The 25,910-nt window shown below is 37.6% G+C and overlaps 1 protein-coding gene across 1 annotated transcript in view; it reads left to right on the top strand.

Moving 5' to 3' along the window:
• Positions 1-25,910, top strand: part of LOC112045050 (5-hydroxytryptamine receptor) — a 100,151-nt gene that overhangs the window by 59,150 nt on the left and 15,091 nt on the right. Inside the window, exons 2-3 of the mRNA XM_024081105.2 lie at positions 6,825-6,886; positions 19,977-20,168. Of these exons, the coding sequence (XP_023936873.1) occupies positions 6,847-6,886; positions 19,977-20,168 (232 nt within the window). The 5' untranslated portion in view covers positions 6,825-6,846. The remainder of the gene's footprint in view (positions 1-6,824; positions 6,887-19,976; positions 20,169-25,910) is intronic.

The following is a 25,910-nucleotide window of genomic DNA, read 5'->3' as shown; positions in this document are numbered from 1 at the left end:
TTCTAGTATGGCAGATTCTCGTTTTTGCCATTTTCAAACGGATTTAATAAAATAATGATTTTAAACTTATTTCGTGGTTGTTCATTATGAATACCACGATAAAACGAAAAAAATTTAAATCGGGAAGATGGTTTCAAACTAGCCAGCGAGTGGTTGTAGAATTGTGCAAACCAAGAGGGCGCCGCGATACGCATAATAACAAAAGCGATGTCGTGAGTGTGGTTTGCCTAAACAGCCAAAAAAGAGGGTAGATCGATTCTGACCCTAACAGCTGACTTCACTTCTCATCTCGCAACTTCAGTCCCGTCGTGACCACGATCCATGCAACTGGGTCGAAATATTAACAATAAAAATCTCGTCGTTTTATTGTGGTATGTACCCGTTTAAATAACATTCATAGATTTAATAAAAGCCTAAATTTGTATACCCTTATTAATAGGAATTTTGTACGAAAAGAGTCCGGAGCTCTTATTCCCTAATTGGTCCAATCTAGTGGATTGATGTTGCGAATTTAATATCAGTTTCCAAACTACGCAGAAGTTGACGGAGGGAAAGATTTAGAAGCCTTTGGAATTTTATTCGCTTCGTTGGCTGTTTTCTCTGCGAACGGAATAATCTTCAAAGTATCCTGTCTTTAATTAGTCAGTAAGGTATTAATTTATATATCAATTATATTAATATATATATATATATATATATATATCAATTTATGTAATTTTTTCTATAGAAACTTATTCTATAGAACGTTTTAACATTGTTATCCTAAGCCCGTTAATTTTAAATATATGAGTAGTGTGGTGGATTGTAGATGGTCGTAGTGTTATGTTATATAGCCAATATAACCTTCTCCGATAAAACTATTAATTAATCCAGGTCTGGCTGGTGGGAGGCTTCGGCCGTGGCTAGTTACCTCCCTACCGGCAATGACGCACCGCCAAGCGATTTAGCGTTCCGGTACGATGCCGTGTAGAAACCGAAAGGAGTGTAGTTTTTCATCCTCCTTCTAACTAGTTTTCCCGATTCCTTCTTAGACTGCATCATCACTTACCATCAGGTGAGATTGTAGTCAAGGGCTAACTTGTAAAGAATAAAAAAAAATAAACACCAACATCAACGCAAACATTTGTATGGGTTAATACAGAACCTCCTTTTCAAATCATTCAACCGACTTTAATATTAGATATAATAACACACGTTGGACTTAAATACTACAATATATATACTAATATATGACAAATATTCTTTTTAAAAAAAAAAGTTATTATAAAGCTGAAGAGTTTGTTTGTTTGTTTGAAACTACTGGTCCGATTTGAAAATTTATTTCAGTGTTAGACAGCCCATTTATCGAGGAAGGCTATAGGCTATATATTATCCCCATATTCCTACGGGAACAGGAACTACGTGGATGAAACCGCGCGGCGTCAGCTAGTATTAGTATTGATTAGGAATAGTTTAAATAAAAACTGAACTCTAATCTTACCGAATCACCAATTCGCATTCGAGACTCATAATTTGATTTATCGATAAAAGATCTTAATTCAGCGTCGAACACCTTATCTCTTGATTGAACCAATTTCGCGGACCAATGGTACGAATTTAATATCGGCCCCAGAACTTTCAAAGATTGGGAATCTTTGAAATCTTCAGTAATTTCGTTCGACGCGAAATCTTTTCTGCCTGTAGAATATACCGCGGCATATTAGAGCTTGCTACGAAGAAATCTATATTTAGAACTCATCTATGACGCAATCAGTATATTTTGATATAAATGAAATTACAAATCAGTAGACGAGCAGAAGAAGGCTCAGAGTCACACAGCGGGCGATGGAACGAGCTATGTTGGGAGTATCTCTGCGTGATCGAATCAGAAATGAAGAGATCTGCAGAAGAACCAAAGTCACCGACATAGCTCAACGAGTTGCGAAGCTGAAGTGGCAATGGGCGGGGCACATAGTTCGAAGAGCCGATGGACGTTGGGGTCTCAAAGTGCTGGAATGGCGACCCCGCACTAGTAAGCTCAGTGTTGGTCGACTCCCCACCAGGTGACCTGACGACATCAAGCGAGTCGCAGGGATTCGCTGGATGCAGGTGGCTCAGTATCGTGATGTTTGGAAGTCCCTATAAAAGGCCTATGTCCTGCAGTGGACGTTCATCGGCTGATATGATGATGATGATGATGCGACAAGCAGAGAATTAATGTAGGTGGTGATGTCAGAGCCAGACTTCATCATTATTAACCCATATTCGAATCACTGTTGAGCACGAGTCTCCTCTAGGCCAATAGTCCACTACGCTGGCCCAATGTTGATTGGCAGACCTTACACACGTAGAGAATTAAGAAAATTTCAGGTAAACAGAAACTGCGCAGGTGAAATCACGGGCGTCCACTAGTATAAAATATAGACAAATAAACAGCCTTTTTGTCAGAAAAAAATATATCGGGCACGAGCCGAAAATAAGGCTAATGCCTTCACCTGAACTTTCGAAACTAAAGAATAGAGAAAAGGGAGAGAAACAGAATAAAGCGATAAATCGGAGGAAAAAACATAAATCTCTTTCACGTAAACAGTGAAAGGTGTTTAATATTAAATTGATGAGGGAAAAAACCCTAATGGCTTTCTTTGTAGTTGCTAATAAGAGAAACTAGCAATATTTTATTACCACTAAAATAAAAGCAAAAATGTTTGTATGCAATTTTGCAAAAGTTAAGACAAACGGCATTTTAAATTACTCTTGGCTGTGCGGCGTTTGTTTTTTTGCAAGAAAGAAAATGTAGCTATTAGTGATTTATGAAGTAGCCTCTGAACAGCCTTGATAAAATGGATCCTTGCTTGTTTTGAAATATTATGGTTTTGTTGCTTGTGTTTCAATATAATTCTGTAGTTATCGATCTACCTTGTTGGTCCAACTGTTAAATTATGTGGTATTGGATCACAAGGGTGTGGCAGAGTTCTGGTTCAGTTGTCGAAGTTTGAATTTTTTGTTTCTTCTATAAGATTTTCTGTCAACATTTTCAGCCTGGAGTTGGGAAATAATGGTGTAATACCCCTGTGCCTTGAAGAGCATGTAATTCGGCTGTAATAATTAACTATTCGAATGCTCAAGTAAGTACAAAATTACGGCTCTCTAGGCAACAAAAAAAAATTTGATTGAAAAAAAAAAGATGTTCATATAAGGTGTGCCATATTATCAATTGAAGTCAAACCAGAATGGAAGACATCTTAACAAATTAAAAACCATAACCAACATCTCGGAGCGCTCACATTTTAGACAATAGAGATTTTTGTAACATAATACAAAACGCTTTTATTCTTAAGTGTTTTGTAAACGCTCGAAAGCACTCGCCGACATCAAACGTTGGAATAAAGTCGGCATTCCACTGCAGCTATGTCGCTTGAAATATATATCTCAACGCGAATAATATTACATATTATATCGGCTGAGAAGACTAAATTCCACTTCTGATAACCGAGAAGCCCTAGACTTAGAGCAGATTCTAAGCTTTACATGTCAAGAGTGGCAGATACACAAAGTAACAATATCGATCATTACCGGAACGACCGCTTAACTTACTAATACAGTTCTACCCTCTAACTACAACACTGATCAAGTATAGCGCTGATACTATCAGATGTATGCCAGGATTATCTATCATAGGGCAGGTAGTCAAGCACGAGCGGATCTCAGACTTGCAACTGATGGCAGTAGGGTTAAGGGGCCTCTTTACGACTAGTCTATGCTCTTCATCTCCGCTCGTGTTGGCTCCCAGCTAAGGTACTAACAATGCAATACTATTTGCACCGGACGGTAACTCACTCACTCACTATATTCACTGACTCACTATATAACTTCTACATCTCTATCACTATTTCACTATGCTTATCAATCAATCAATTTATTTATTTGCAGATACGTGCATTTTATATACAGGTGGTCGGTAGATGATTTAAAATTTACATCTTTACAATAATGTTATAAGTTAACATTTTATAATTATATTATAAAATGTTATAAAAAAATTAAAATATGTATGAAAATAACAATTTTAACGTGATGCTATTGGTCGAGAGTCACACTATCAATCTTTCACAGTGCCATTTATTTAAACTGTAAATAATTAAATCCCAATAACATGAAAACCTGATTCTATTATTATCGCAATAATTAACGTAGATTTTGCTAACCGATCTAATAACTCACTCGCCGACACATACATTTAAGTGTTAAACGAACGCTTTAACAATAAGTTTTATTGCCTACTATCGCCCCGTGATTTCACCCGCGTAGTTCCTGATCCCGTCATAATAGGGGGATAAAATATAGCAAGGATTACAATTACTAAGCTTTTCGGTTCTTCGAATTCTCAAAACAAGAAAAAGAGTGGAATAATTTTGCAAAAATCACGTTTTCTAGTTGGCAAATCTTACGAAGATTTGTTCAAAAATATTTAGGATCTTGGCATAGTATACAAGAATGTGGTTATTAATGAACAAGCCGGCTCCCCGCGCCTAAAATTAACTTTACGAGATAGCGTCAATCTACATTGAAAGAATGTAAATTAATAAAAAACCGTGCAACACTCAGTCACCCAAATATTATAATGCGTATACAACACCTGTAGGTATTCGTATATATAGAACATAAAAAACCTCCCCCTTATGTTTATGACTTCTGACTACCGAAGTCAGGGGTCATAAACATAAGTAAGGCAAAAACTTCTCGTCCCATTGGGACCAGGTTCACGCTCCACTTACCGATTTGTTCCCATTTCAGATCTATATCCTTAGTACGTGATAGCACGTCGAAAACATTGACGGTATTAAAGTATCGAAACGATAAAGCCCTCAAGTATTTCTCTCTTTACACATTAAGCTCTGCCGTCTGAATTTGGTTGTAAAATTCGTATGTACAGCATCTAAAAAACATTTATAAATATGTAATTAAAATACATTTTGTTTGGATAAAACAGCAATCTTTTTAGAACTTCTTAGACAAGATGTCTTTTTTTAACATTTTAGGTTAACATATATTTACTTACTTTACGATAATGTAATAACGAAAATAACGTTTTAAACAGTAACTTTATGTATTTTTCGCTTAAAACTTCAATAAAACCATCATATCATGCGAACCATCTTACTAGGGGTGAATACTGAATGTTCTACATGACCAATTTCAACGAAACTCCAGCAAACTATTATTGTATTTAGGTGTATACGAACCGTAGCACGAGTATGTGTTTGAGCTCTTAATTTGAAAACTGAGAGAAACTGATCACCCATAAGTGGGTTTCACACGGCACTATGACATAAAGCAACATTCCAAATGGGTTTTTGACGGCCTCCGTGGCGCAGTGGTATGCGCGGTGGATTTATAAAACGGAGGTCCTGGGTTCGATCCCCGGCTGGGCAGATTGAGATTTTCTTAATTTGTCCAGGTCTGGCTGGTGAGAGGTTTCGGCCGTGGCTAGTTACCACCCTACCGGCAAAGACGTACCGCCAAGCGATTTAGCGTTCCGGTACGATGCCGTGTAGAAACCGAAAGGGGTGTGGATTTTCATCCTCCTTCTAACAAGTTAGCCCGCTTCCATCTTAGACTGCATCATCACTTACCATCAGGTGAGATTGTAGTCAAGGGTTAACTTGTATAGAATAAAAAAAAAGTGATCCGAATTTAGCTAATCCACTGAGCGCACACATAATGCACAATTATGTATTTACTTACATTATGTAAACTCATGTTTATATAGTTTGTGTTCAGGAAGAGTATTCCTGAACACACAACATGATATTGTAGACACTATTTAAGTATCAATAACTTTCGTTGTTTACTACTAAATGAAATTAAGACAATTAGCCACTATTGTTCGCCTCAGTTTCGATGCGCTGGTAACATATTTAATAATATAAAATCTTTGCCTAATGAGTACTAGTCGAGGTATTTGTGACAGTCAAGCGATACCTAACTAACGTTGAATAAGAATATAAATATAATATTAAAGAAATATGAATTTTGTTTTATAAAAATAAATAATAATAACACTCCTTTTAGTTTACGACCTCTGGCTTATGAGTCATGACCCATAAAAAGTCATGGGTCATGAACATTTATTAAGTAAGGTAAAAACTTCTTTTCCCATAAGGACCGTTTACGCTCCGCACACATTTTGTGCCCATTTCGGCTCTGTTCCACTCCACCGCGCTTCGTGAAATTGCAGAAAACGTGTGTTCGATATTATATCACTTACCTTTAGATGCAAAATTTTAAATTAATTTACTCGTATTTCAAGTAGGTTTAGAGTTGAAACACTACAAACAACAGGTTAATTCACTATCTTTGACTTTGTATGCTATGCTTGGAAATTGAGATTCTTTAGATTAGGCTAATAGTCCACCACGCTGGTCCAATGCCCAAAGGCCCAATTGGTAGACTTCACACACGCAGAGAATCAAGAAAATTCTCGGATGCAGGTTTCTTCACGATGTTTTCCTTCACCGTTTGAGACACATGATATTTAATTTCTTAAAATGCACACAACTGAAAAGTTGGAGTTGCATGCCCCGGACCGGATTTGAACTTACGCCGTCCAGAATCGGAGGCAGAGGTCATATCCATCTCGGCCGAATATGAGTTGTTAATGATGAATGACGTCGTACAAATGTAATAACAAATCACAACATTACAGCGCTTACGTCAAGTTTTACCCCATATTTCCACGTATTATATAATGATTTTCGTTTAAATCTCGTCAGCCATATTCTAGGTACCTCTGAGAGGTACTTATTTGCTCTTGCTCTGAGTTTAATTAGCGGTGTGTATTGCAGGAGGGCGAGCGGCGGTGCCACGATGAACGCGTCGGCTGCACTCGGGATCAATGACTCCAGCAGTAAGTTTTTTTTTATTCTTTACAAGTTAGCCCTTGACTACAATCTCACCTGATGTTAAGTGATGATGCAATCTAAGTGGAAGCCAGTCCAAAGTCAAAGATCAGTCCAGCCAGTTTGTTTTTTTTTTATTGTTTACAAGTTAGCCCTTGACTACAATCTCACCTGATGGTAAGTAATGATGCAATCTAAGATGGAAGCGGACTAACTTTTTAGGAGGAGGATGAAAATCCACACACCTTTCGGTTTCTACACGACATCGTACCGGAACGCTAAATCGCTTGGCGGTACGACTTTGTCGGAAGGGTGGTAACTAGCCACGGCCGAAGCCTCCCACCAGTCAGACCTGGACCAATTAAGAAAATCTCAATCGACCCAGCCGGGTATCGAACCCAAGACTTCCGTCCTGTAAATTCAGCGCGCCACTGCGCCACGGGGGCCATCGAATCTATCTTAATGGAATTCTCACTGGAAGAAAGTGCAGGTTTAACATATAGGCTACTCTTTATGAAAAATCATGGTTTAAAAATATAATTGAGGTTTTCTTAATTGGTCGTGGCTAGTGACCACCTTACCGGCAAAGACGTACCGCCAAGCGATTTAGCGTTCCAGTACGATGTCGTGTAGAAACCGAAATGGGTGTGGATTTTCATACGCCTAACAAGTTAGCCCGCTTCCATCTTAAATTGAATCATCACGTACCATCAGATGAGATTGTAGTCAAGGGCTAATTTAAAAATAATAAAAAGAAAGATCAGTCCAGCCAGTCGAATAAACCCATGGTTCTCGCCGGATCTGTAGAAAATCAATTTTACATGGACGAAGTCACGGGCGTCCGCTAGTTAATTAATAAAGTGGAAAAAGGTATATTGTGTTAATATTATAACCTAAAACATGATTGACACCCACGCATTATAATTAAAAAGTAACACAATTTACTTGAGCTTGCTTGAAATAGCAAGTTTATTATACTAGAACGGAAAATATTCTTGCTTGTAGCAAATTTTTCCAAGTTTCAACCTCTTTTTAACGTTACTGTAATATTTTATTATTATGTTTAAGCCGTGATAGCCCAGCGAGCCGTGATAGCCCAGTGGATATAACCTCTGCCTCTGATTCCGGAGGGTGTGGGTTCGAATCCGGTCGGGGCATGCACCTCCAACTTTTCATATGTGTGCATTTTAAAAAAATTAAATATCACGTGTCTCAATCGGTGAAGGAAAACATCGTGAGGAAACCTGCATACCAGAGAATTATCTTAATTTTCTGCGTGTGTGAAGTCTGCCAATCCGCATTGGGCCAGCGTGGTGGACTATTGGCCTAACCCCTCTCATTCTGAGAGGAGACTCGAGCTCAGCAGTGAGCCGAATATGGGTTGATGACGATGTTTAAGCCCAAGGAAAATTTGTAAGACTTCAACGATAATAGCTTTGAAAGAAAATTTAGTAAAACATATTTTTAAACGTTTAAATTTTATATTATGACTTATTTTACCAGTTTGAAAATACATTTTAACATAGTACATTCGAAAGTGAGTGCTTTTTCAACTGATCTACACAATTAAAACGATTTTTTCTCAATCCTTTCATCAGTATTCCAATGCGAACACGAATTACATGGGTAACACAGTGGTGTATGATAATGGACTAACTGTTTAACCTGCTTCGAAGGGACGGTTCTGAAACACCAAATTCCAAAATTCGCATTAAAATTAATTATTAAAAAACTCAGTTCATGGTCGACCCAGGACTCGAACCTAGTACTAGTAGTAGTAGAATCCGGTCCGGGGTATGCACTTTCAACTTTTCAGTCATGTATATTTTAAGAAATTAAATATCACGGGTCTCAAACGGCGAAAGAAAGAAAACATCGTGAGGAAACCGGCTTGGTGAGCGAAACTCATGCTCAACAGAGCCTTAAATGGGTAGATAATATTGAATATTAGATATATTAAGGAGTAGGTGTCAATAAGCCAACAGCTTTGAATTCCCGTTGAACGCTATGTCAAAGCAAACCAAACCAAACAGAAGTCCTTGAGCGCAAAGTTAGCAAGTTGCGAGTAGTTCGTATTTGTCTGCAACTCGCTGCCTGACTTTCAATCCGGTCAAATGGAAGTGCTTGCTTCAGTCATATGTAGGTACCTCGTAGATGCATATTAGTTTTCTAGGTTTTGTTAAGGCTTGTTTCAGAACCGTGTGTCGCCTTGGAAAGGTAAAATTACAGTAGTTTAATATGTTCATAGTGACAAACATGCATACAGTTTATTTCTTACTAAATAGTTTTATTTACAGTAACATCATCATTATCAACTCATATTCGGCTCACTGCGGAGCTCGAGTCTCCTCTCAGAATGAGAGGGGTTAGGCCAATAGTCCACCACGCTGGCCAAATGCGGATTGGCAGACTTCACAATCTGTAGATTTATTATAAGTATAGATAAAATGGCTATCTAATTAAACGCGTTACTCTGTAAGCCTACGATACAAAAACAAATCTAATTGATACCTCAAATACTTTTAAATTGTTCATTTTTAAATATGAATTTATATGATCAAGCACCTACTCATCGTTTGCTGTTATCCTCTCGACCTAAGAACGGAGTAACAAAGTTAATTCGAGTTGATCCGATACGGTGGCATTGCAATTCAGTAATCGCTCTTTACAGCCGTATTACTTCCAAAAATGAATTATAAAGCAATTTCTTGGCCGCTAAATAAAATATCAAATTATGATTGTATTTATTGATGTAATTGAACTTTTTTAACCAAAATATCCAAAAACAACAATAGTTGTGGTTTGTTGGAACGTTAGTCTCCAACGGCACAGTAAGCTCTACAAGTTCTTTTCGCTTAGTTTGTTTGGACAAAAGGAAAATGTCTGGTCTAGATCTTGAAGTAGCGGCATATCATCTGGAATTTTATAATGTTTTTCATACGTAATACGTAACAACGTATACCGTGAGCCGTGACAGCCCAGTGGATATGACCTCTGCCTGTGTGTGTTCGAATCCGGTCCGTGGCATGCACCTCCAACTTTTCAGTTGTGTGCATTTTAAGAAATTAAATGTCACGTGTCTCAAACGGTGAAGGAAATACATCGTAAAGAAACCTGCACACCAGAGAATTTTCTTAATTCTCTGCGTGTGTGAAGTCTACCAATCCGCATTGGACCAGCGTGGTGGACTATTGGCCTAACCCTTTTCATTCTGAGAGGAGAATCTAGCTCAGCAGTGAGCCGAATATGTGTTGATAACAATAATAACAACAACTTAACGTCACAAAATTAATAACAGATGAATATAATACATACGCACAATCATGGTCTGGAGAAAATATAGTCACATAATGAAATATCTACAGAAACTCGTATAACAATGTCGTAGATTTTCTCAGACCGCAAAACTTTAAAGTCCATCCAACTCTCGTGGTTTGTCGAGTTTCAAAATGCATTGAAATCTGATATCCTTCGGCTCGTAATAAAATATTTTCGTATTCAATTCAACAAGTCTGGAAAGTTTTGCAACAAAGTAGTTACGTTAGTAGAATAGCGGGATATTAATTTTGAAGTTCTACTTGGTTCTACTCATGAATTCATTGCCATAGGTTTGTTGTCCTTTTAAAAAACCTCTATATATTTTAATCTTTTACTAATTGACTTTGTAGTGTTTGGGTATATATACACCGGTAGTCGCAGAGAGTGGGCAGTCTATCGCTGGCATCGAGAGGAGGCGGACGTGTGCTTACTTACTGCTATTACGGTAAGGACAAGGGACCTTACAGACTTCTTAATAAGTAAGTTATTAATTCAACCCGTATCTTTGTATTATTGTTAAAATTGTATAGTTTTAAAATTAACTTCTTTAAGAATGCTTGATTTGGCGAGTAAGCTATTGAATACGTTACAAAAAGTGTAATCGGGTGTTGTGAACGAACTTTGAGAGAGAGCTAAATAAGTTTTACTTCATTCGTGTAGTTAAAAGCACACTCGTTTTTTTTATGTCTGTGTTTTCCTTTCCATATTCTTTGTTGCAATTATGTATTGATTGTTATCTTCAAAGACATGAATTGGTATATATTGTTAAAACTTTAGAAAAGAATTAGTTTTTACTTGTATTTTTTTCAAAACACAGCCAAACTGTTTCAAGCTATTATTATTTAACCTAAAACAAAAGTTTCGCTTTGAAAAAATGCCAAGTTCCGAGTGCATTTAAAAAGGAGTCTAGCGAAATATTGTATTTATTTTTCCACCGTAAATGTTTGTTTGGGTTTTGGCATCAGATGTTTTTCGCAGGAAGCCACAATATATTGTAACAAGTAAACGCCCCGTGGCTTTACCCGTGTAGTTACAGGCACCTGACTTTAATATGGCCTATATTACTCAATTGAAATGTAGCTTTCTACTGTAACAATAAAAAAATCAAATCTTGCCTCTTATATTAACTAACATTATAAAGAGGCAATGAGTTGCGTCCGATATGTACAATGCGGATTTGCGGAGGCCTATTTTTATATTCTTTACAAGTTTGCCCTTGACTACAATCTCACCTGATGGTAAGTGATGATGCAGTCTAAGATGGAAGCGGGCTAACTTGTTAGGAGGAGGATGAAAATCCACACCCCTTTCGGTTTCTACACGGCATCGTACCGGAACGCTAAATCGCTTGTCGGTACGTCTTTGTCGGTAGGGTGGTAACTAGCCACGGCCGAAGCCTCGCACCAGCCAAAAAAAAACCACCAGGCCTGCCATTATATACTCCGTCTACGTTGTGAAGAGTCTACGAGTCCTTACACCGATGTGACATTTACTACGAGTATAACCTCCAATGTCATTAAATCGGTTGGTCATTATATAAGGCAGTAATAATAAACTGATTAAACTGTATTTATATTAAGGCAGTTATCGCGTCGGCTGCCATTATCTTCCCCTCTCACCTGCCCTTAACCGCTTTATAGACACTTATAGAATTTACGCCGACGTGGCCCGTTTATAATTGGAAATCTGGGCTTTGTTTACGAAAATATAACGTAATATTTACATTTTATCATTCGCCGGCACACCCGGTGTAAACGACCTTGGCTTTGTCTTATTTTGATACCCCCAAATTGTTTCATTTATTATCTATTTTGTGGGTAGATGAAGAACGTTTATTTTATTTGGAGAACATTATGTATCTAATTTCGTATTCATTATACCTAAGTAAACTTTGAGTTGGGAAATTGGTGCTCTTAAAAAGTGGCCCGTGCCACTGAGAACTCGTCAAACTCACTGCTGAGCTCGAGTCTCCTCTCAGGATAAGAGGGATTAGGCCAATAGTCCACCACGCTGGCCCAATGCGGATTGGCAGACTTCACACACGTAGAGAATTAAGAAAATTCTCTGTGTATGCAGGTTTCCTCACGATGTTTTCCTTCACCGTTTGAGACACGTGATATTTAATTTCTTAAAATGCACACAACTGAAAAGTTGGAGGTGCATGCCCCGGACCAGATTCGAACCTACACCCTCCTAAATCGGAGGCAGAGGTCATATCCACTGGGCTATAACGGCTCTTAAAAACTTACTTAGGCAGTAACAACACAATACTACGTACCTTGGACTGCTACTGCGTAGACCTATACGTACAGTAGTGTTCACGAAGATTTTGCTTCTTTTTCTGGTACAAATATAGTTTTTTCTCTATCAGAGGCGTTAGGTTATAGTGTTGCTCTTTGTTAAGTTAACCCTATCATATTTCCTATCAGATATCCTGAGAAATCCTGTCTGAAACCCTACTTCGCAGGAACACTTCAAAAAATACCGCTAAGGATCACAGGTCTCAAATGAAGGCTTGCCGAAAAGCTAAGGGTCTGTCAACATCTCCTGAGGATGCTCCGGTTTCGGGGTGAAAAGTACGTAGAGAGTATTTTGTCGGACCTGGGTGACGTTGTCGCATGGGTTCGTCGGCTTTTCGCGGAGGATAACAAAATAAATAAATAATTATATATTCATGATTAACTTTCGCAAAGTAACGCCTGCTTCTATCCAATATTATACTTGGATGGTTGAGGGTCTGGACCGTTGAAACCTGTCTTCCAAAGTTAGTTACAATCCTAGCTCCAGAATTCACTACCATACTTATCTAAAGTAGAAAGATGGGCTGAAAAACTTTGTAAATATCTGAAAAACTTTCTAAATATCTGAAGATCTAACGCACTCTCGTTATAGGAACAATAACAAATACTCGTATGCTACCACCAATTTAGTTTTTCCTTCCAGTTTCATTACTTCTGTGCACAATTTTCCGATCACGTCAACGATGGAAATGTCCTGCAATTTTCGAATGTTTTCAAAAGTCTTAATGGTCCATCGTATCGTTGCTACTTCCGAAACGGTTATTGAGTCTTTGGCTGCACGAAATGGACATTCGCCGAGGATTTGTAAATAGCGATTTCGGCCAATATCACGGCTTCCCTTTATGATGCAAACGCAAACCTGCATTCAAGTAGCTTTTGCACGGTCGACTCGAAATAAAAGTGTTCCATACCAATTTACAATCACAGTAACGAACGTTGAGGCGATTTATACTCGGATAATGTTAAAGTACCCAAAAAGCATGCTTCATTCCCTCGTTCTCTTTAATACTCGTAGGTATATTAAACTTATGTCAATAAATTGTTTAAAAGTTTGTGTGTGTGTATTTTTTCTTCTTAAGCCGCGACTATTAAATCAAATTAACTAAAATTTAAAATGTAGATAGATTATTCATTAGATTTTTTTTTATTGAGAAAGAATACAATAAAGAACATAAGTTAACACGTGGAATGGTGGAAAGAATACTGGCTGCATTTCCGCGTTAGACAGCCAGGCTGATCCTTTATGCAAAAAATGAGCCAGCCCTTCTGTCACCAGTCGAGACAACTAGCCGCGGTGAAATGATTCGGTAAATTTTTTGGCACTACGACTCCATGGCCCAAAAGTCTCCAAGGCAAAAGGTACAAATATGTAACTCTCTGTCAGAGAGGCATACTTGAGCCACTTACCGGTTTCATTAAATTAACATATTTATTTCGAAAAATCCTAGATTCTCACGGAATTTGTGAAAAATAGAATAGGGTCGCGGACGTCTACGGGTATATGATGTACTAGCTGATGCCGCGTGGTTTTACCCGCGCAGTTTCTGTTCCCGTAGGAATACGGGGATAATATATAGCCTATAGCCTTCCTCGATAAATGGGCTATCTAACACTGAAAGAATTTTTCAAATCGGATCAGTAGTCTGAGATTAGCGCGTTCAATCAAACAAACAAACAAACAAACTCTTCAGCTTTATAATATTAGTATAGATTAGCAATCACCCCGCGGTTTTTACTGCGTAGTTGAATATAGTCTCTGACATTCACAACTCGTTTTGTGAGTGAAGCTACGTTTGACGTTCTATTTGTAAAACAATTTTCAAAATCAGTTCAGTAGATCCAGAGATTAGGTCAGGTACACCTACACCCTAAAAACTCTACCTCTTTATAAGTTGTTTAATAGCTGTCCGCAGAAGAACCAAAGTCACCGACATAGCTCAATGAGTTTCGAAGGTGAAGTGGCAATGGGCGGGGCACATAGTTTGAAGAGCCGATGGACATTGGGGTCCCAAAATGCTGGAATGGTTACCCTGCACTAGTAAGCGAGTATTGGTCGACCCCCCACCAGATGGATTGACGACATCAAGCGAGTCGCAGGGATTCGCTGGATGCAGGTGGCTCAGTATCGTGATGTTTGGAAGAAGAAGGAAGTGGACGTCCATCGGCTGATATGATGATGATGATATCGTAAACAATTTTTTTTCCTTCTTTTTAATAACATGCCTAACATTGAAAATTTTTGGGAAGAACCAATTAAGACTATTAATAAAATCTGGAAGAAACTTCATCTCATATTGCTAACATTTACAAGGGTCATTCGAGTGGAGTAACTAACTGGCCGACGTTTTATTGTTTCTGTCTACATTTCTGTTTATGGCATCATATTTATGAAGGCTTAAAAGGCTTTGGAGCAGTTTTATTACACGATTTTTGCTATCTGACCTTTATAACTGTGATTTACAAACTTTTAACCTCTATTCAACCTACGGAATGAAATTTTGCGAAACTCTTCCAACATCAATTACGATTTTAGTATCACAAAATGAAGATTGAATATATTTTTAAAATCTTTTAATCAAGCCATACCTATATTTTCTATTAAAGATCAATAACAATAACTTTTACGTTTAATTAATACGTACTTCAAAATGGTAATAACAAAAACTAGCTGAGAGTTTAACGCGTAGTCGACGAAGATCTCAAAATAACTTGGAACTAAAGTAAATTTACGCCTAGGTATTCATCACCATTCGCTTACTGACGTAAAGTTAACACATACATCGATGAAACTTAGAATAAAAGTCACTTGTCTCCTTTTACTCACTACATTGTCCTCCACGTTTTTTTACAGTTTACAACTTAAAATAAGTAGTAGCATTTTTTTATTTTTATTTTTTACAAGTTAGCCCTTGACTACAATCTCAACCGATGGTAAGTGATGATGCAATCTAAGATGGAAGCGGGCTAACTTGTTAGGAGGTGGATGAAAATTCACACTCCTGTCGGATTCTGTACAGCATCGTACCGGAATGCTAAACTGCTTGGCGGTACGTCTTTGCCGGTTAGGTGGTAACTAGCAACAGCCGAAGCCTCCCACCAGCCAGACCTGGACCAATCAAGAAAACCTCAATTGACCTAGCCGGGGATCAATTCCAGGACCTCCGTCTTGTAAATCTACCACTGCGCCACGAAGGTCGTCAAAAAATTTATGTTGTAAAAAAACCCGACTGCATAAAGTATAAAAAAACTACGCTTTCTACAATTTTGGACTGAGCTTGTTTTTTTTCTTTTCAGTTTTTTTACACTTTATGCAGTCGGGTTTTTTATTTGTTTAATTAATTTATTTATTTCGCACTTTTTAGTTACGATAGATGGTTAATTTCGGATTTATTTATTAAGTTTATTACAAAGTACGATAATTTATACGTCCAACCGAGGTTAAGCAAATATTCAAAAAATTCTACGGAACGCTCGGTGGGCGAATCTAACTCGCACTTAGCTGACTTTTATAATCAATATATTTAATTTACTCCATTTTATACCTTCACTTCACAAACCTCCTCGCACCTACAGTAATAAATAATAAATAAATATAATATAATGTTAACCTAACCCAAGATCTTTTAAACTACGGGTTTTGGTGCGGTTTTAAACAATAGATAGAGTGATAATCTATACTAATATTATAAAGAGGTAAAGTTTGTAAGTTTGTAACAATTTTTTGAAATGGGGTAATCTTCGGAACTACTGGTCCGATTTTAAAAATTCTTTCACCAGTAGAATGCTACGTTATCGGGGAGTGCTATAGGCTATTTTATATTTCTATCATATATAACTACTGAGTTATCGCGGGTTTTCTCTTACAGGTCGGACCGAAAAACTTACTTATTCGCATGCGCTGCCTCAACCATTGCGTATAACTGAAATAAATGTATGGAGGCTTTTTGAACCTTTAAAAGTTCTACAAAAAAGTCCGCGACACCTTATATCTATCTTTTATATTTTAGCAGATATAGTACCTTTAGTACTTTAATAAATTATTTAAATTTTAAATTAAGTCATTATTTACACAACTAAACTTAAACCCTTATCAAAATAAATTATTTAATAATCACAAGGATATTATAGAGATAAGATTTGCCTTTTACAGTATGTTAATTAGTTATATAGTTTCGGAGATAATACAAAATTTATGAAAGTCGCAGAAATGCCGCTATATGACGCCCCGCGGTTTCAATTACGTGGTTCCCGTTCCCGTGTGAATATGAGGACCAAACATAGCCTATGACACTCGCAAATAATGTAGCTTTCTATTGGTAAAAGAATTTTCCAATTCGGTCCAGTAGATCCAGAGATTACCCCCGACAACCACACAAACTTTACCTCTTTATAGTATTAGCATAGAAGTCGCTTAGGAAATTATAGTCTTTTGGTCATTGCACCACGCACAAAAGGCTGGACCAATTTTGCTGAGGGTATCAAAATCAAAAATCAAAAATCATTTATTTCAAGTAGGCTCAGTTTACAAGCACTTTTGACACGTCAGTTGACTATTTGTAAAGATTCTACCACCGGTTCGGAAGGCAGGTTCTGCTGAGAAGATACCGGCAAGAAACTCAACAGTTGCTCTTTTGAAAAAGTCATACAGTATTATAATTTACAATTAATAACAATTACTGTTTACATTTCTTATAGTTTTACTTTCTGTGTGAAGGTGGAAGCTGATCCAACGGCCTCCAAGCATCTTTATCATTAAGGAACTCATCAATGTTGTAGTACCCTCGACTAAGTAAATGTTTTTTAACACATTGCTTAAAGCTATGCATTGGCAGGTCCATCACAGTCTTGGGGATCTTATTATAGAAGAGTACACCCAAACCTACAAAAGATTTTTTCACTCTTTGGACGATATGCAGAAATAACTAACTTATGCCCGTGTCTAGGCATAGGATAGGGGTAGGGATAGGATAGGGGTAGGGAAGGGGTAGGATAGAGGTAGGGTAGGGGTAATTTAGGGAAAGTGTAGGGTAGGGTACGGATAAGGTAGGGGTAGTGTAGGGTAGGGGCAAGGTAGAGGTAGGGGAAGGATATGGAACGTATAGGGTAGGGGAGGAGTAGGATAGGGGTAGGGTACGGGTAGAGTAGGGTTATACTAGGGGTAAGGTAGGGGTAGGGTAGGGGTAGGGAAGGGGTAGGGTAGGATAGGGTATGGATAGGTTACGGGTAGGGTTAGGGTAGGGGTAAGGTGGGAGGAGGGTAGGGTTAGCGTTAGCGGTAGGGTACGAGTAAGGTGGGATAGGGTAGGGTAGGGTTGGGTAGGTTTACGAGCAGGGTAAGGTAGAGGTAGAGAAGTTTACATCAATTTTTACGCGGACGAAGTCGCGGGCGTCCGCTAATAGTATTATAAAGAATGTAGTAGGAAAGAATGTAGAATGTATGTAGGAAAACAATCGCCTACACCTACACTTTGCATGTTATCCAGGGAACACGACCTACAAAGTGGTTTCACACCTACACCTTGCTGAAGCGTGGGTGTTAAGCCACAGGTCGGTATTTACTCCGGCAACCCATGCAATTCAAACGACGAATAAAGAAATAAGCAGACAATAGTACTTCCCCGAACGAATTATGTCACAAGAAGCTCTACTATTTCATATTCTCAATAATATTGCCGTAATAAAATATTAACCATATTATTGACTGTGTGCAGGCTCCCTATCACAGATACTTCCACACATCAACCCACGGTCCTGACCCTTTAGGGATGCTGGATATAACATTTTACATAAATTGGAAGGTCAACCTCCGTCTCCAATTTACGGAAGTTGTCGCATAAAATTGTTTGACATCCACAGTTTTGACTTTTTAATTTTATATTTTTAATTTTTTTTTATATTATTATTTTTCATAATAAATGAATTTTATTTTATTTTATTTATTTTACTAAATAATAATGTTGTATTCCAAAAACCTGAACTGAGGCATTGTGGTGGGTCTAAGTTAAGTTTATTTGTAGTAAGAGAGCTTTAAGTGCAAAAAAATTAAGGTCTCTTGGAGCGTCTCGAAAGGTCTCACGAAGAGTTGCCACGAAGCTATGAAGCCTAGTGAGTAAAGACATAATTCCTAATATATTTCTTAAAAAAAATGTGTTTTATATGTGGAAAATTGAGGATTTGGACTCTTAAATCCTGCTTCCAAAGCCGTCATAGTCCAAACTACCCAACATTGTTAAAAGCATAGGATGACAAACATTCAATCTCTCGTTCTATAAAAAATCCCTCCTACTAATATTATAAACGCGAAAGTTTGTATGGATGTTTGTTTGTAAAGATGTTTGTACGGATGTTTGTTGTTTTGTTTTGAACCGATTTGGCTGAAATTTGGAATGGAAATAGATTTTACTCTGGATTAACACATAGGCTACTTTTTAACCCGGAAAAATCCATGGTCCCCGAGGGATTTGTGAAAAACTAAATTCCACGCAGACGAATTCGCGGGCGTCCGCTAGTAATAATATACTAAGACTAATATTATAAATTCTAAACTAAGAAAGGCTGTCTGTTACTTTTTCACGACTACATAACTGAAGCGATTTGAATGAAATTTGTTTTCGAGATAAATTGAACCTTGAAGATGGTTTATCCCAGAAAAATCGATGTGGGATTAGAACGAACGTAGTCGCGGGCGTCCGCTAGTATTCTATATTATGGAATGTTTTTAAGGAAATTTTATTAATATTCGTTCAGTATTACCCTCTTGACGCGGTGGATTTCACTTTATAGTATGCACATATTGATTAATCTGTTTTCAATTCATGGCACGCTCATCTTCAATGGCATGCCCCCATTCTCATGGCTGTCACGTTTTGTGCATAAAATCATTTTTTATTTGGCAAATGTTTGGCAGGCACCCTTGCTTTAATACTTTAGGAATAATCGAAAAAAATCTTCGAAAACTAATTTTATGTTCAGTTTGACTTCTTAAATGTAAAAATGCACTGCCTATCAAGAAAATTCATTAAATTAACCTAAATTGGACAAAGGATTTTTTTCCTTTGTATGCCTTTTGTTTACCATCTAACCTATGCGTATAGTACTTACCCTAATTAAGAATCTTGAGCACGCTACTGATATCGAACTATCACGTAATAAAATATCGAAAAGTCACGGGCGACCGCAAGTCGAAAAATATACACATTTATTAAATTATTTATTTATTGTTCTGTTTCATTTGAAATTATTTACGCAAATGAACCTTGATTTACAATTCGTAACGCATTACTATGGTGACCGGGATTTACTATTTTACTCCAATCCTTGAGCTTCATCGGTTCATTGTAGCTATCAACTTTAGAAGGCAGAGCTTTCTAAAATTCATTCGACTTTCATTTGAATCTGAATGTCAATACTAAAAACTAAGCTAGTGTCTAAAGACATAATATTCGATATTCCTAGTTACTGAAACTTAGTGTCTTCCGCAGATGAAGTCACATACGCGCCCACCGAGTGGTTCGACGGCAACTGCTCGTGGGTGGACGCGGTGTCGTGGGGCTGCAACGGCTCGCTCAACGCGACGCAGCCGCGCAACGCGACCGCCACCGACGTCACGTCGCTCGTCCTCATGGCGGTCACGTCCGTTGTCCTCGCGCTCATCATCTTGGCTACTATTGTCGGTGAGTCACATACAGTCCACCGCGTGGCTCGACGGCAACTGCTCGTGGGTGGACGCGGTGTCGTGGGGCTGCAACGGCTCGCTCAACGCGACGCAGCCGCGCACCGCGACCGCCACCGACGTCACGTCGCTCGTCCTCATGGCGGTCACGTCCGTTGTCCTCGCGCTCATCATCTTGGCTACTATTGTCGGTGAGTCACATACAGTCCACCGCGTGGCTCGACGGCAACTGCTCGTGGGTGGACGCGGTGTCGTGGGGCTGCAACGGCTCGCTCAACGCGACGCAGCCGCGCAACGCGACCGCCACCGACGTCACGTCGCTCGTCCTCATGGCGGTCACGTCCGTTGTCCTCGCGCTCATCATCTTGGCTACTATTGTCGGTGAGTCACATACAGTCCACCGCGTGGCTCGACGGCAACTGCTCGTGGGTGGACGCGGTGTCGTGGGGCTGCAACGGCTCGCTCAACGCGACGCAGCTGCGTGGCACGACGTAAACCAGCCGTGGAAATACGTGGTAAGTGACTAGACCTGAACAAACTTGGAAATATCAACCCCTAAACTATATATATGGTATGGTATGGTATGGTTCGGTACATTGGGATCTAGATCCACCCAGTTACAAAACAACAGCCGTACGCAAAATACAGCAGTATTAGATTGATATATTTTTATACTTGTATAAAAATCCCTATATGCGAACTTTTGTAACAACAGTAACTGAATAACTTGCTCCGTCCCGTAAACCAGAGATGTCTATGACATCGTCAAAAAACCTTCCCTCTCAACAATAAAAAAGTTACGCTGCCATCTTGTCTTATCAAATTTAGGGAGAATGAAAAAGCCATTTGAGATCACTCCATAAAATTGTTTATACGGGGCCTATATTCATCTAATCATATTGATATCAATACAAAATTTGGCAGCGCCGTGCTGGCGTCCTGCCAAATTAGTAACGAGAATGGGAAATCCAGGGGAAATTGCCTTCGCGAACCGACGCACGATTTTTGTTCTCTGTTATGGCCAAACATTTTTTTCCGTAGACATGCCAATTCTTTTCATTCAACTTTAAAACTAAGTAATTTGGCTTGGTAATTATTTTAACTTTAAGTTTAAACCCAAGTGTTTTCGTATTCGTATATTGCCGTTTATTTAGGAGATTCATCCTACATATTAATTAATGTAAATTAATCCATGACATTCGCATGGAATTTGGTTATTATTAAGTTACTCTTTGAATTGTTGGTAGTTATATTTAACTAAATAATATGATTGTACTATTTTAGGATGCAAGTATACATAGTCTAGAAAATTGTGATCGAACCACCCCACCTTTAAGGCTTTAATAAAAAAATCGTCATCAACTAAGATTTACATTTGATATTAAAGTGGTAATGTAAGCGCTTTATCTAAATGATAATCCAACATTACCAAATACATTCACGGTGATTTGTATCTCCCCTTATTCGATAACTTTCCGCTCTATTGGATAGGAGAGTAAAATATCGCTTCAAAAAACACGTCTAACCTCCTTTTTTTCGAATAAAAACCCCCCTCTAATCAATTTCACAAACAAGTTAGAAAGAGCGGCACGTCAAATGCGTCTATATGCGGGAGCTGCCAATTTGCCTCTAATGACAGAAAAGTTAATTAACACACACGAATGTGGATAATTAAATTCTATTGGTCGCGAGCACGTAGTGCGAGTTAAAACAATTGCAATAAAGTTGAACACGCGGGCTTTTTCGAATTAGTCAAATTCGATTTGCGCGGACTTGAGTAAGGATTTTGAAAACAAGTCACGCGTTTATAGTTTAGATGCATGTGTAGACCACACTTTTGTCATTTTGCGAATACTGAAACTTTGGCAGCTCATGTTCCTCAAAGATCGATACTGAGGCTAATAATAGCGGCAAAATTTCTTAATTTCATTTAGTTGCATAGTAAAGTAGGTATTACGAAACATGATTTTCAAAATGTTTGCACTCCACATTATGTACATAACTACCTAATTCTCTGAGTAAAAGCGAAACAAAGAAAAGTAAACCTTGCATAGAAAACTTAACATAATCTTATTACACGAACCCAACTATAATTTATCATCATAATTAAATGTAAACATAGACATCGTGAGTGATTTCATGTTTAATTCCAGAATTTACGACCATTTCGAAAACATTCCGAATTTAATATTATTTACCGACTTTCTTAACTGTTTGCTCTCTACTTTGAAATAAAAAGTAAGAGGCGCAGAGTTTCTTATTGTGTTATCACTAACAATGAATACTTATTTTATAACACATTTGCTCGAAAAGTATCTCTTATTTCACCAATTTCAATATCGTAATGTATCTCATTACGCACGTGTACCGCATTGTAATTTAAAATGCACATGTGCTGATAAAACCAAACGGTGCATTTTTTTCAAAGCAAATCTTATCAAAGAGTTTTTGTCAGAAAAGTGCTCAACATTTTATGAATAAAATAAACATTTAATTCTTTCTTTTTAATAACTTTGACAATAAATGACAACCATTTATAATTAGCAATAACACAAAAATATTACTTTACTTTATGAGTAATACTAGCTGTTTTTGGTACATTTGCCTAAAAAAGCGCCGGTGTGCGCACTTCGCTATCTGTGCAAAAATGACAAGCGTATCAAAATGTCATTATATAGAAAACAGGCAAAGATGCAAACTCATTTTCAGAAAGTGTGTTCAAAGTGTGTTTTCTCGCAAATGTGTTATAAAACGTCGTATGACATACGTGCGCTTTGATAATTACAGCTTCTGCTTCCTTACTAAAGCTCTCGCCTTCGGCTCTAGCTTGCAATGTCGCCTCAATTGTAATTTTTAACTTACCACACTTATATCATAATGTATATTCATTACGACGATATATTTAGCATCTACGAACATCCTTAAATTATGTTGAACCAATCACCCAAACTTATTGTATCGAAAAAGTATCTTGTTAAAATAATAATATATCCTTATCCTCTTCTCATAGTTCTTCTATGAGTGATCTTCTCTACTAATCTCTAATAGCCACAATTGACGTTTAAAAAGTCCTTGAAATAAACGAATTATGAATTTTTGAAAACAAATTACTAATACGCAAATTGAAAAAGGTTTTATTAAAATAAATTAAAACCAATACTTAAAAATACTTATCAAAATTTTGGTAGGGTGCCCATCACGCAGGCAGCATTCCCGCGTTGAATTAAATAAAATAAACCTAAAACTGAACAGCAAGTTTTTTGTAAAGAATAGTGGCCAAATGTTGTTTTAAATATCCCTTCTTATCAATCAGACAACAATAGTCTAAGGCGAAAATCAAACCTATGACCATCAGTGTTAAATCTGGATATTCCGAGGAGCAATTAAGGCTTAATTATACCATTTTCAGAGGAAGAAAACACTTAGTCCTTTGTTGTACTAAATAATTGTTTGAAGTTTCACAACAGGTCTGTGAAAAGCAGGTAATTACCGGCATTGAAAAGTTAATTGTTCGATGGAATAATTAACTGTCACTTAGGTTAATATAATTTATGCCGATCGGCCATTTTCATGTTTACCCGTCTGGGGCGAAAGTTTGTGAGTGCTTTGGTCTATACTACGGAGTTTGGGTTAACCATCCTTTAAATAGACCTCTATGGGATCAGGCCTCCCTGTTATAACAGGGGATTTGGAGCTTAGACCCACAACGCTCATTCAATACAGTTTGGTGGGCTTAGATATAGGTGAGGTATTCACATTGGTACCGATAGCTTAACTTGCTTACCGAGACTACTGTACCACAAACTTTACTTTCCAGGCTTTTTACCAAGGATTTCTGAGAAAACATAAAGCTCAACATTTCATACTTCTGACCCAGGAATCAAACCTAAGACCTATTCGAAGCCACATAGGCTAACCACTGAACCAACGAGGCACTATCAGCAAAACAATCGAATAGTTAACGTTGTAAATAGTTATTTACTGTCATGTAATGAGGGTTATTGTAACTCGAGTGCTTTGTTTTTGCTTGACAATGAGGCAAAGCCGAATTTCACAATAGACAGCATGAGTGCTACAATGGCTAATTACGTCCAGTATACAATAAAATAAATAAAAGAATTAACTAAACTTGGTAAATAATATATAATTGATGTTAAGCATATAACCATATCATTTTTTATCAGCATGGCCTCCTAAATTTAGTCTCGGTGTGGCCTCCATTTTGTCGATTTGTTTTCTTCTAAGGAAGCCTGAATTTTGGTTGCCATGTAACTATTTAAATATTTAAAAAAAAATCATTGTAGCATGGTTTACCCGTGTGGTGTGATAATGTTACCAAACGACCTATAGAAATTAAAAGCTTTGTGATATGGTTTGAGATCTTATTTTGAGTTGATTACAAAATGGGAGTAGAAAAATATAAAAAATCGCACCGCCTTGCTATCCAAAAATAATGAAAGATAATTATACAAATTAAAATAATAGGTAGCTCCTGAAACGAGTATTATCAGGTATTTTAGAGATAATGACCGTCGGTTTAACAGGCTTTCATGAGGAAAGGTAAAGGTCAAATTTGATCGCGGCTTGGATTGGTTTATAATGATTTGGGTAAATGTTCCTTGACCTTCCACTTACTATTAAGGCTTAGTGTATAGCTAGATGGCACTTGTTAATTCATCATTATTATGAACCCCTCTCATTCTGAGGGGAGACTCAAGCTCAGCAGTGAGCCGAATATGGGTTGATAATGATGATGTTATTTTGGGATTGTCGTCATTAACCCATATTCGGCTCACTGCTGACCTCGAGTCTCCTCTCAGAATGAGAGGGGTTAGGCCAATAGTCCGCCACGCTGGCCCAATGCGGATTGGCAGACTTCACACACGCAGAGAATTAAGATAATTCTCTGGTATGCAGGTTTCCTAACGATGTTTTCCTTCCTGAAGGAAGGATTTTGGGATATAGAGCTTAAACTGACCACGCTTTTTCAAGTACAGGTTGATTTAGTAACAATCGCTATCAGGTTTTAATGACCGAGAGTTATGGCTTAACATAACCTCCGAGACACGGTGTACCGGCGTTTTAGCTACTAGCTATAAATATTTAGAAATTATTAATTATTTTAATTGAATACCTACATAAGCTACATTCCTAAAGATTTTCGTTAATAGGCGAATGAATTAATAATTGTGAACAAGAAATTCTATCTTCGAGCCTACAGTGAAATTATTAGACCAAAAAGTCGATGAATACTCAAAGAAAACTTTTCAAGCGTTAAGATCTAACTTGTGCTACTTGGTTGGTTACTGATAAGTTAAATGTTTCATTGTATATACTTAGATTATAATTCGGCATTACCTACTTGCCAAATTTCATAGTACTCGGTACGAAAATTACCTACCTTATATATATTTTTTGATTCTTTTGAGCGTATAAATAGTCTATATATATTTTGTTTTTTCACAGTTTCAAGGGACTGTAGACCTGAGTATCTACGTGCATATTATTATGGTTTTAATTTAAATTCGATACTTCTACGCGTTTCCTAGATAAAGGGACTTGACAGACAGACGGGCAAATAAACAGATAGACAGACAGTTAACAATTGAAGCCAATAGCTTATTGATAAATGGGCCAGACTAATCACCGAGGACATGGTTCGATTCCAGCCCGTGACTATTCCTAACACAGTATTTTCAGATTCAGACTAATTGGAAGAAAATAGGAATATAGGTCATAAAAA

The sequence above is a fragment of the Bicyclus anynana genome, chromosome 14 (genome assembly GCF_947172395.1).
Source record: "Bicyclus anynana chromosome 14, ilBicAnyn1.1, whole genome shotgun sequence".
In the NCBI taxonomy this organism is placed as follows: domain Eukaryota; kingdom Metazoa; phylum Arthropoda; class Insecta; order Lepidoptera; family Nymphalidae; genus Bicyclus; species Bicyclus anynana.
Note: the sequence above shows the minus strand (reverse complement) of the source record. Positions and strands in the feature narration are given on the sequence as shown.